Source organism: Xiphophorus couchianus, chromosome 13 (assembly GCF_001444195.1).
Source record: "Xiphophorus couchianus chromosome 13, X_couchianus-1.0, whole genome shotgun sequence".
In the NCBI taxonomy this organism is placed as follows: domain Eukaryota; kingdom Metazoa; phylum Chordata; class Actinopteri; order Cyprinodontiformes; family Poeciliidae; genus Xiphophorus; species Xiphophorus couchianus.
Window position 1 is genome coordinate 28796305 of NC_040240.1, and position 12315 is coordinate 28808619.

Below are 12315 nucleotides of genomic sequence, written 5' to 3' on the forward strand. Positions count from 1 at the left end.
ATTTTATGTTACAATTCATTTAATATTCCTATTTGACCTTGTTATGTAGAAACCTGTTTTAACGTTGACATTAATAGATGCTTTTCTATTTATTTTTCACAACCGATTTGTGAAAATGGCAAAAAGGGTAAAACATTCAAGAAGGTGAATAGATTTTTTAACTGATGCTGTAACCTCAGTTAAAATAAATACGCAGTTTCAACATACTTTTTCAAGCCTATCAATCACAACATGCTGTTTTATAAATTAGAATGGTATAATGTCTGAGAATTGGTGCTGAATTGGATTGAAAAACATACAGGACAAACGGGAGGCCATTTGTGCTTATGAGTGATTATGAATCACTTCTAAATCACAGATCACAAATACGGTATTCCTTCCTACTATTATGAAAACATTTTGTGTTTATTCCTGTGAAGGGTGAATGAGGAATAGTCTCAGTGTAGTGTATGTTAGTGAACAATTTTTTGTATTTAAACCGGGTCAGACCTTGTTGTTTTGTCCAGGCATGATTGATGTAAACTAATAGACTAAGTTAAGTTTGAAGGATTTTAAGACTTTAGTATTTTTGATCATGTTTAGTTATTGTATTTTCTGCCACTAACACGAGTGAAAGTATAACAACTTCTACAATTGTGAAAATTTCCTTTCATGATGATAGTCACTTTTTAACAGTCGTTTTAAAGATTCTTTTTATAAATTCACCTAAACACTGCGTCGGCCGAACACAACCAATAGCAAAGCAAGAGTGAAAAGGGTCACGCCTTTTATTTACCCATCATGCGTTTCGGATGGTTTACTGTGCTATAGAAATAGAAAACAATATATAGTATAAACATTTATTATAACATTAAACCAGAAAACTAATAGTTCTATTAATGTTGTGAGGCACCATCAATTTTTATGATTAGCTATTTTGACGGCAGTGGAAACGTCAAAACTCTAAGTGAGACAGATAATCCCAGTGATCATAAACACGTGGGCAACACGCGCTCATGTTAAAAAGGGCTTCTGTCGTGATTGACACAGGGAGGGTGAGGGAGTCTCATCCTCTTTGCGGAATCGCCATCAAGAGATTTCGGAAGCATAATTTTTAAAATCTGAGGCTGCTGGTAACCATTTGTTTCGGCGCCTCCACTCTCTATGTGAAGAAACATTTCATGCGGGTCATAAACAGTTCATACTGAGCTGCGGTTCACTTTATACTCTGATGTGACAGTGCTAACACACTTAGGCTTACTTCTGTTGCGTATGACATCAATGATTTCATCGGAACCTGTAGTGGTGACTGTGACACAATCCCGTAAATAAGGGTATAAAACGTAACAGATCACCGCACCTAACAATCTGCTCATTTGCATGAAAGTGTTATATTGTGGGAGTCGTTCAGTCTCGTTTGATCAAGTGAATTTCTGACATTGTTGCCTCTCGCAAGTGAGCTTAAACAGGGCGAGCGCTGTTTAGCAGGAAGTACGGCTACAACAGTCAAGTACGCATGCGCCGAAGCTCCCCACAATCTAGGGATGTGTTTGTCTTCATAAAACGGTAAGGACGGGCCTTTTTCCACAATGTGAATTTTAATATATATCACTGCAGAGTAACATTGTTCCAGCGACACAAACGGTGATTTTAGCCGCAGAGCTTAGCTTAACTCGCGGAAGGGGTTCAGTCAGCCAGCCTCGCGCAGAATGGAGGGGCAACGCCGCCGTCGCCGTGCCGTTGTTTGCTGTACGTGCCGCCGCACAGGGAGACGTCATTTTGAGGGGGAGCGGAGAGTTAAAATGCAGAGTTACGAGGGGACGTACGGTTCATAGACAAGCGGCACGTAGCCGTCACACTTTAAATGCAAAGGTTTACCCGTCTCGGACGGTGGAGTTCTGTAGTATTGTCCAGCTTCCTACATATGAAACGACGCTGCTGCATTAGCTGTAATGGCTACCACCAAACCGAGACTGTGTAGCTCGGTGGTTCTAAACGACTCACATTTGGGTTTACTTTTGAGGCGATGACAGTCCGACAACTTCTGGAGATGCAAGTCTTGATATTCAACTAGAACGGATAGCTTTAGGTGTCGTGTGGCCTGACAGATTGAACGAAAAATAGTTAAATTTCCCCTCACTTAGAGCTAAACTGCGGTTTTATAACCCCCACCCCCCGCTGCGCGTGGAGAACCCACTACCCACGCGCGTTCAAACTGACATATTAAAGTTTTAAACTTAAATGCAATATGTCGCTATTTAACATCTTGTCATTTGGTTTAAACAGCCCTAACATGGACAATATGAAACTATACTCAGGAAATAATACGCTTTTGGTATTAGAAACTATGACCTAATTTTGTGCCAGTCTTCACACATTTACTCAAACGTCACAACTAATATCTCCTAAACGACGGTTTTAGGGAAAGGCGACACAGACTTTGTGAAAGTATATATGGAGGAGTCAACGTGAAGCTTTCAAACCTCAGAACACTACCAGCTGTCTTGCACGGGAGTGGCAGTATCATGCTGCGAGGCTGTTGGATTGAACAATAACCTAGAAGGACTACCTCCAAATTCCTAAAAGTAGCCTGTGTAGATTAGGGGGAAACACACAAATGAGTTAGAACATGAAACGATCTAATAATTGTTGGAATTTTGTCCTTTCAACCTGGAAAAAGAGGGGTTCAAATAAAACATTAAAAAGCCCAGAAAACCCTAAACACTTAAGATGCTAACAAAACTAGTAGCTACATCCTTGCTAATTAGGACGTTGATTGGCTCAACTTGATTTTCAAGATGGTTGAATTATTCCTTGGAGCAATACATTTATACGGATTTAAACTACTACTAATTTCACTGTAATTAATAAATATAAACATTCAAAAGCTAACCATTATATTCTTGATAGTTATTGATCAAACTTTAAGATTTTAGAGTACATGCATATGGTAATATTCATATTGAACGTTTCTAAGTTTTATCATCTTACAACCATAAACTTCACAGTATTTATTGGCATTTTCATGACCAACCCAAAGTAGTGTTTTTTTTATTTTTTATGAAAAAGCTCTTTGTTGACGAAGCAGCAGCAGGCCTTTGAGTAAGAATGTTTCAGAAATTTGCACATTTGAGTAAATTGGAATAAATCTTTTTGCAAAACTTCAAGCTTGGTTAAATTGGATAGAGACTATCTGTCAACATCGATTTTCAATCCTTGGCACAGATTCTCAATCTGGACTTTGCATTTTAGTACATGCCTAAAGTGTGTTTCAGATCCCGTTTTGCTGAGACTTGTCAGTGCAACCAGCTGCCTTCAGAAACCACCTCAGTAACAAAGAGTTAATGTCTTTGTAATGCAATCTGAGTAGACAACAGTAGAGAACAACCAGCATCTTGAAGATCCAGGTCTGGATTTCAACATGGGTGACTGAGTAAAGTGTATACTGTATGTTGTGCCTCCCATTACAGATGTTGCACAAATGCTTCCACCCACTCTAGTGTTCTGTTGTGAGAGCAATGGCAAACACAAATGAGGTGACGGTGTCTGTGGGGGACATGGTGATGGTGAAGAATGAGGATGAAGGTGATTCAGATGACCCCAATAAGACTCAGGTCATCCTGCAGCTCCAGCCTATCAGCACTGGGTATGTACTACAACCAGGATTCTTACGAAATCTACATTCCAGAACTATAGACTGCCTTAAAGTCGTCAACATGCACAAGTTGGTTATGATACTGTGTTCCAAAGTGAAGATATGTGAATTGTCTTCTTCTGTAGTGATGAGTCAGCTGAAACCGATGCAGCTGTTATGGCTGTAGAAGCTCAATCAGGTGAGAGGTTGTCAAAAATAATTAATGCCCAGGAAAAATGGCACAGATGTTTTTGTCTCTAAAAGTTTGCTTCTTTCCTACAGAGCAGACAGAGGGGGATGATGTTGAAATTGGCTGTCCTATAACCTGTGGGGACTGTAAAGCTGTGTTGCTTGTGAAAAAATTTGTGTGCCCTGGAATCAACGTGAAATGTGTTAAGGTATATTGAAGCCTAATGCTGTAAAATCCTGCAAAGTCACCAAAATGAGATAAAATTTTAAAGTTAGCATGTGGGTTATGCTTGCTTTAGCAAATACTGTTCTGTTGGATCACATAAACGTATTCCATTCAGTATGCATACTTCACTTTTTAAGCTAAAATGTACGGTGGCCGGCAGGTGCAAATGCGCAGCAAAAGAGAAAACATGCAAACAAACAAAAAACACGCGCACAAATTAAATGCAGCAAACAAAAAGAGAGACGCAAACAAAAAAGAAGACACCCCCGAATGAAATGCAGCAAACAAAAAGTGAGACGCAAACAAAAAAGAAGACACCCCCGAATGAAATGCAGCAAACAAAAAGTGTTGAAAACGGAAGTGCTCCAGACCACTAGGGGGAGTCAAAGAAAATCGAGACCGAGCCCAGAACGGTATGACTGACACAAAGTCTATCACGCTACCCATAAATTATTCTGTTATTCTATAATATTATAAAAGACGGCGTATCTGAAAAGAAATATAGTTATACGTACCTTTACTTTTTTTCAAATTTCTTTCTTTGAATCTTGCATCTGGTCCCATAGAAATGAATACTATTTTCTTTGACTCCCCCTAGTGGTCTGGAGCACTTCCGTTTTCAACACTTTTTGTTTGCTGCATTTCATTCGGGGGTGTCTTCTTTTTTGTTTGCGTCTCTCTTTTTGTTTGCTGCATTTTATTCGCTTTTTGCTTGCCGCATTTAATTTGTGCGCGTGTTTTTTGTTTGTTTGCATGTTTTCTCTTTTGCTGCGCATTTGCACCTGTCGGCCACCGTAAAAATGAGCTAAAATTCTGTTAGCTCAAATGCTGCTTACTATCCTTTTGACTTACATTAACTTGATCTATCTAGTATGCAAACAACATGTAAACCAAAGTTAGTTAAAATGCTAGTGTTGGCTAAAATGCTGACATTAGCATGACTTAAATTAACTTAGTCAATCTAATGTGCCAGCAGCTATATGTAAAATAAAATTAATTCAAATGCTAATACTAGCTAAAATGATAACATAATCATGTGGACAATCACTAGCATGTTGACTATCATTAGCTGATCATTAGCTCAAATGCTCACAGTAGCATGTAGGCTGTCACTAGCCTGCTGACTTAAATTAACAATTTTAAGTCAATTTAGAATGCTAACAGCTATACGTAAACTAAAATCAGTTAAAATGCTAGTGTTAGCTAAAATGCTAACTTAAGCATGTGGGCTATCACGAGTCTGTTGACTACTATTAACTGATTGCATCTATAACTAAAATTAGCTCATAGTCTATAGCGTGTTAACTGTGGTACTGCTGTTTTCTGCAGTATGAAGACCAGTTGATCAGTCCAAAGCAGTTTGTGCACCTGTCTGGAAAAGCCACTCTGAAAGACTGGAAGAGAGCCATCAGGATGGGGGGAGTCATGCTAAGGTGAGGGCAGGGGGTCAGAAAACAGGTGATACAACACAGCATGGGTACCTTATTGTTTGCCTCTTTCTGTTGTCGCATTTAGAGCAAGCTCACATATGACTTGTGCATTGAAAATGACAAGCTCAGAGGAGAGACTGTTTCCTTGTTCTTTCAGCGTTCCCTGTTTGTACCCTGCAGGAAAATGATGGATTCAGGTCAGCTGGACTTCTATCAGCACAGCACCCTGTGTACCAACACATGCCGCAGTACCAAGTTTGACCTATTAATCAACAACACTCGCTTCCCTCCGGACAGTACCGGCCTTACTACGCCCACATCCTCTCAGGGTGAGAAGGCTCAGATTTAACAGACTGCTGTAGTTTATTCGCATATTTAACAATTATTCAGGAAGTTTGTTTCAGTTTAAAAGTTAATTGTTGCTCTAGAAGAGATGTGGTGTTTACTGTAAAAGTCACTCCCTAATGGTCGCTTCAGCTTCATGTCACTGCTTCCGACCAAAAACAACCAATCAGAGGAGGGTCTAATCACTGTTAATCAACTTCATTTACTCATGCTAATGGCAGAGAAACAACTTAGAGTTACAGGAAAACCATTTATTTGGTGTCATTGCTGGCCATGCTAACTAGCCTTAGCATTCACAACATGCTGTGCTAGTAGAGAGGGAGGAGGGGAGGAGGAGTAGGGGCTATGCAGCGATATGGAGCACTGGGAGATTTTCACAGATTATCTGTCTCATACCATACTGTGACGACATGGTGACAGTTTCAATAAATGGTTAAAAAAAAATATATATATATTTTTTATAAAAGTTACATTAAAGTTGCAGCTTTAATGTAAACCGTTGAGGCTGCATGGTAGTGTGGTTGTCTTGCTGGAAGAGGAACCTTCACCCCAGTCCGAATGACATACTTACCCTTTAATGTTCCAATAAAACAAGAACTGCTAGGTGTTTTCTTCCATTCATGATTGCTGCCATCCTGCCTGTAATATGCCCAGTGTGTGCTGTCCTGTGTGACCCGCAGTTCAGACGGTCCTGGGTAACGGCGGGACGGTGACTGACGATCGAGCCGAGATAATGGGCAGGAAGTTGGACTGGAGCTCCAGCTCCATGGAGTCTGGAGATAAGAAGGGATCCAGTGAGATCTCAGGTCACAATGATTCGCCATGAACTGATCTCTGTTACAACAGAGGAAGTGTCAGCACTGTTTCTATCTGAATCAATGGGCACTTTTTTGACTGAGGCTTTCCTGCTTGTCCACAGAGGACACGCTGAATTTCTGGAAGGGCATTGCTGACGTGGGCCTACTGGGGGAAGTGGTGACCAACATCAACACGGAGCTGATCCAGATGCTGGACGGCGTGCTCCAGCGAAGAGAGCAAAATACCTTACAGGACACAGGTAGGAAATCAGGCCGTCAATCAGGCCGAGGATGCTGGGCCCTGATTTACTAAAGCCGGACAGCCTGCCGGGGCTGCTCTGCTCTGAAGTGTATGAAATTATCTGAAAGAAAGAACAAACCCTGCTGCTGTCGGAAAACATCTTATGATGCTTTCAAATATGGGTTTTATAGCAGTAATAAGCAAATAATGGGTTTACTGGATACAGCAGCTTAAGTTGTTCCTCCTTTCTGACTGACCAAGTGACCCTTTGATTGGTTGCCACACTGATCCCAGATTCCTGTCTGGTAGAGGTGGCTGTACTCAGTAACCTTGCCCAAGTCTTCGGTCTGCTGGACTCGGTCAAGAAGATTCTGGAGAGGAGAAAACAGCAGGCGGACCCCAGCCAGGAGCAGATCCTCAGCACCCTCTCCAGTGAGTACAGACAGAAAACTACCAAAGACTAATGTTCATTACATCAAGGCATAAAACTTTTATAAAAAATATCTTTTTACATATTTGTTGAAATGTCATGACATTATGGTATGAGACAAATAATTGGAGAAAAAAATCGAGTTCCTCCACCTTCTCCCAGTGCTAACTAGAAACAACCTATCAGAGGAAGGAGCCGGGTTTTAGTGATGTCAATCACCTCTCGGTGTGGCGCTGCCCACCCCCACCTCTCTGTCACCCTCTTACTCTCTGCTGCGCTGCAGCTGGCACAGCCTGTTATGAATGTCAAGGATAGTTAATATGGCCACAGATGAGGTGGATAAATAGTTGTCCTGTAACGGTAAGTTGTTTCTCTGCCATTAGCACGTTGAGGAGCAAGTACATGAGGATGATTCAGTACTACTTGAGAGATTTGTTTTAGATGGCAGTCGCCTTCATACAACAGATAAAATGTCTTTGGGAGATTATGACAAACAGTGTTTAGTGTTTTCACATTGACACGAAATGTATGTCATGTATGGATGGTTTTTAACATATTCCCAAATATGTTATTGAGATTTGTCGAATGTCAGATGTGTCCTGATATAAGAGGGTAAGCTAACAAAGCTGATCTTGTGTTTCTGCAGACCTGGAAGTTCAGTTGGAAGAACAAAAAAAGCAGCAGCAGGTGCGAGCGCTGCTCTCTTCCCCTCAAGCGGCCAAAAGCAAAGCCATCGCTAAGCGTCCAACCAAGCGTCCCCGCCTCCACAGGCCTGCCTCCACCACCACCCTCCTGACGTCCCCCATCAGCCAGCAGGCCACCCTGCAGCCCCAGCAGTTCACTGTACTCTCCCCCATCTCCCTGTCCTCTGTCGGCCAGCCATTCACCGTGGCAGGGCTGCCTATCGCCTCCTTAGCCCAGTCCTCCAACACGGTCACCCTGCTCCCTGCCGGCTCCCAGCTCTTCACTCGCTACATGGTGACCGGAGATGGAAAGGGAGATGCCATCACTTTGCACCCTTCCTCGGGCCTCACGCTGGTAGGCACCACTGCAGTTCAAGACTCCAGCCAGCTTGGTACGGTGATGAGCCCTGTGGAGCTGGTGCACCTGAGCCAGCACGCCGGCGGCGCGGAGATGGTCCCCATTGAAGGTCAAGTGGTGGACGGCACCATGCTGGTGCAGCAGGAGGTGATGCAAGGGGACATGGAAGCTGGCCAGGAGCACACAGTCATCGAGATCAACCCCACCCCCGTAGAGCAAACGGTGGGGATGATGGAGCTGCAGCTGGCCGAGGAGCCGGGCAGGGAAGCCACCGCTATGGTGGTCCAGAGTGGGATCGAGGTAACCATGGAGGCGGATGCAGAGGACACACAGTGCCAGTTGCAGGAGGCACAGACTGAGGCCGTTCAGGGGCTGCAGCTGGATGCTAGCGGACAGCTATCAGGGGTGCAGATCGTGGTGATAGAGGAAAATACTCAGGATGACAACAAGGCCAAATAAGGCCAGGACGGACTCTCTGGTCACCCTCACTGCTGTGTGTTTGAAACACTCTGCAACAGATTTTAATTTCACAGCTAAAAGGAGCTCAATGTTTGGGTTTGTTAATCTAAAAGATGAGTCTGGTTCATTGCAACTTGGTTCTTATGCTAGAACAGTGATCTAACAGAATCCTATGGAGGTCTGTTGTTTTGATTTGACTTTGTTGGTAGATGTTTGAGCCCTCAACTCTGATCAGTTTTGCTGTTTAGAACAGCAAAGTCTAAAAAAATCTTTATTGGTTTATTGCAAATAAAGACCTCTATCCCATTTAGATAAACCCACATGTGTGCTTCAACATCTGGCTACTGCAATACCTGTTGGGCCTAGAATCTGGGCAGCTGCACAAGGGTCCAGATTAGAGCCCAAAATGTGACCCTTTTCAAACTCCATGGAGTTGTTGTAGTGGTGTCTGACGCCCACTAGGAGTCCCCTGATCTTCACTCACTGACTGTTGGATGCTTCAGCAACCATCCAATAACTTCTGTTCCACTTCTGATGGAACCAAGCAATTCTTTCTTTCTGATTAAAAATGTCAAACATTGAGATGAGAACCAAGTTGTACTAAATCAGACATGTGAACAAGCAGAAGATTGGAGGTGACTCTACATCAGTGGTGCCCAAAGTGGGTCCTGGAGGGCCGGCATCTTGATGTTTTAATTCTCTCCCTGGTTTAACACACCTGCATCAAATGAGGCTCATTAGAAGGTTTAAGAAGAAAATTGATGTGGTGAGAAGGTTGTTGCTACCACCAGGGAGAGAACTAAAACATGCAGGATGCTGGCCCTAGAGGGCCGACTTTGGGCACCACTGCTCTACATGTTAGCCCAGCTGGGTGCCTCTCTCTCTGCTCTCCATAGGACTTATTACCAAGAACAGTGTTGGTGTTGGTGAACCGCCTTGTTTCATGTGGGGTTTTCAGCCAGGTTCAGTTGTTTTTTTTGTTTTGTTTTTTGTTTGTTTTATTTTGCACTGTGTGATGTCTTTAAGGACTTTTGGACGATGTAGACATTTCTTCAGAATGTGGCCCCGTTTCTTGGGGCGTCCCAAGTGTTTTTGTCTTCACAGGTTGATCTCCTCACCGGGCCCACAGTGGTTTCCTCACCTGCTCCCGATCTTCCGTTCCTCTCAGTGTGATAAACTGTCTGAGCTCAAGAGCCAACAGTAAGGTTAGGAACTGAAAGAACGGACATGCCTGATGTCTGACTTGCCTGTAAATTACTGATATATTTATTAGTTTTCAAGCTGTAGAGGTTTGGGCTGTTTGATGTGGATGAATTAATTTAAGTTCTTTGCTACAGCTTGCACCAACAAAGACCTGTTCAATAATTTAATTTAACAAATGAGAGCATTTGCATACTGAATTTGTAATGTGTTTTAATATCAGATTAAAAGAAAGGAGCAAACTGAAAGTGTTGTTTGTGTGTTTCGCCACCAGGGTGTACCATGTGTTCACCACATGCCACACAGTGTGATGCAAAGAACAATCTGTAGAGGAAGATGTTCATTGTGATCTTTTGAGATCAAATTTGACAATTTTAGCCTATAATACGCTGTATTACAGGCTAAAATGGTACTCTCATGCAATTGAGATAAGTATGAAGATTTGATTTCATATTTGTAGAGACAACTTTTTCTTTGGATGGTGAAAATCTAAATCCCCAGTGCAGTACACAAGATTCTACATTGTGTAATTCCTTTAGGAATTTCTGTATTTCTCCCCCTAATCCAAATAATCCCATCATCTGCAAATAGTGAGAAACCAACAGACTGAATTGCAGCCAGAATGTTAGCTTCGATTAGTTGACTCCTAGCATTAGCTTCTTACAGATTCATTGCTAGCGTCTTTATTGCATCTGTCTCTTCCAGTTGTTTTCAGTTTAGATCTGTGTTTATGCAGAAAACTCAGCATGGCTGACATTCCCTCCACCCAGGGCTTGTACAGGCACTGGGTGGATAAAGGTAGAGTTCCCAAACATTGTTTTGTTGAGTTGACATTGAGTGTTAAATTCTTCCTCTTCTCCTGCAGAAGATGAATGTTTTGCTGTGACTCACTGCAAAAAGGCTCTTGAAGAGAGTTATGTGCCATACTGTGCTGCTGATAAGGATTCTTCTTCAAAAATAAAATACAATAAAGTCATCTACACAGTGGCGTATTAGGGCCATTGTAGAGAGGGGGAAAAAAGGAGCCATTTCAGCCAAAATCTCAGAAATTTTCTTGAGAAGACTATAGAAAATGTCTCGGCTCCAAAAGTCAAAAAAATTATTCGAAAAAACTCAGAAGTTTTGAGATTTATCTCAGAAAATTTATAGAAAAAAGACTAACAAAAAATAAATTTTTGACTTGAAACTCAGAAGTTTTCTCTTTTTTTTCTAGAGAATTCATGAGATTATCTAAAATTTCCTGACTTTTTTATCATGGAAATGTACTTTTTTCTATCTGCAATGGCCGTCATGCATTTATGAAGTTATCATAGATATATATTTTATTAATTATGAAAACACTTATAATACTATGATTATGGTAGCAGAAGAATGTAGCTGAATTGTTAACAGAAAAAGTATATCATCTTACCACTATTTGACTACTGTATGGTAAGGTGTATTTTCTTATTTTCTTTTAACTATTTTAATGTAAAAAAAAAAAAAAAAAAAAAACATACAGTCACCTTCCTGTATTTCTGGAGAAAATTGTGATTCATCAGGGTAATTTCTGATTGCTCCATTTTGGAATATTTTCCACTGGATTCTGCTTGGCAGATAGAGATGATGAAGTCTGCATCTGCTTGTCAAAATCAGCAATTAAAACAATCCTGTCTAGTTAGTCAGATGTATTGATATGAATTTAGAGTTATGTGATTCATATAGACATTTCCTTTGATTAAGAGTCTCCACAATGTTACAATATGAAATTATAAAATGCTGTAGATCAGTAAATGATTTTGAATGATTTTGAACAACTACTGACTTCTCTTAGATTTGTTTACCAGGATTTTGATGACTGAAAAAAAAACATGACAACTTGTGATTTTTATAGTTATCTCAAAATGAATTGTTAATCATTCCAACATTTATGGATCAGTCTAAAAGTAGTTAACATCACCTTTCCCAATATCCCAAAGAATAAAACTACAAAAAATTATTAAATATACATATAGATACGCTCAATGCCTCTTCTGGCCTGAGAATGGAATCTAATAAATCATTATTCCACTCTATCTGCAAAGAAATATAAAAGGAAATATTTAAGTCATAGAAATCTGCAATGCAATTACCTGGGTGATTGTAGATTTGAATTATGGAAAATAACAAAAGACATTTACTTGCTGTGCACAGGTTGCTGATACGTGAGTCATTATGCAGACCGGACTCTGTAGACGGAGTAAACACTAGCGGTGGGAATCTTTAACAATCTCACGATTTGATTCCAATGTTTGGAGTCACGGTTCAATTCAAAATCGATTTTCAATTCAAAATGATTATTCACGGTGATTTCTGTTTTAATCTA

General features: G+C 41.0%; 1 protein-coding gene and 1 non-coding gene across 3 annotated transcripts; both read left to right on the forward strand.

Moving 5' to 3' along the window:
• The first annotated feature begins 1000 nt into the window (after positions 1 to 1000).
• Positions 1001 to 1136, forward strand: LOC114156693 (U11 spliceosomal RNA). Its single transcript, XR_003598004.1, has one exon. It is a non-coding gene; the product is annotated as a U11 spliceosomal RNA (small nuclear RNA).
• A 266-nt stretch (positions 1137 to 1402) lies between these two features.
• Positions 1403 to 10219, forward strand: gmeb1 (glucocorticoid modulatory element binding protein 1). 2 transcript variants are annotated; one of them, XM_028036887.1, is made up of 10 exons: positions 1403 to 1545; positions 3450 to 3625; positions 3760 to 3812; positions 3896 to 4011; positions 5358 to 5461; positions 5639 to 5787; positions 6484 to 6609; positions 6723 to 6860; positions 7136 to 7273; positions 7918 to 10219. In XM_028036887.1, the coding sequence occupies exons 2-10, from the start codon at positions 3498 to 3500 to the stop codon at positions 8769 to 8771; spliced, it is 1806 nt and encodes a 601-aa protein (XP_027892688.1). In that variant the 5' UTR covers positions 1403 to 1545; positions 3450 to 3497; the 3' UTR covers positions 8772 to 10219. The 2 variants fall into 2 exon arrangements, with proteins under 2 accessions (XP_027892688.1, XP_027892689.1); XM_028036888.1 differs by having other exon boundaries at positions 7151 to 7273.
• Positions 10220 to 12315: the final 2096 nt, after the last annotated feature.

Excerpts from the sequence above, each read along its gene's own strand:
- gmeb1 (XM_028036887.1), top strand. The coding sequence starts at position 3,498 with ATGGCAAACACAAATGAGGTGACGGTGTCTGTGGGGGACATGGTGATG. Across the intron at positions 3,626-3,759 it reads CTCCAGCCTATCAGCACTGG|TGATGAGTCAGCTGAAACCG; the intron begins GTATGTACTACA and ends CTTCTTCTGTAG. Across the intron at positions 6,861-7,135 it reads AAATACCTTACAGGACACAG|ATTCCTGTCTGGTAGAGGTG; the intron begins GTAGGAAATCAG and ends CACTGATCCCAG.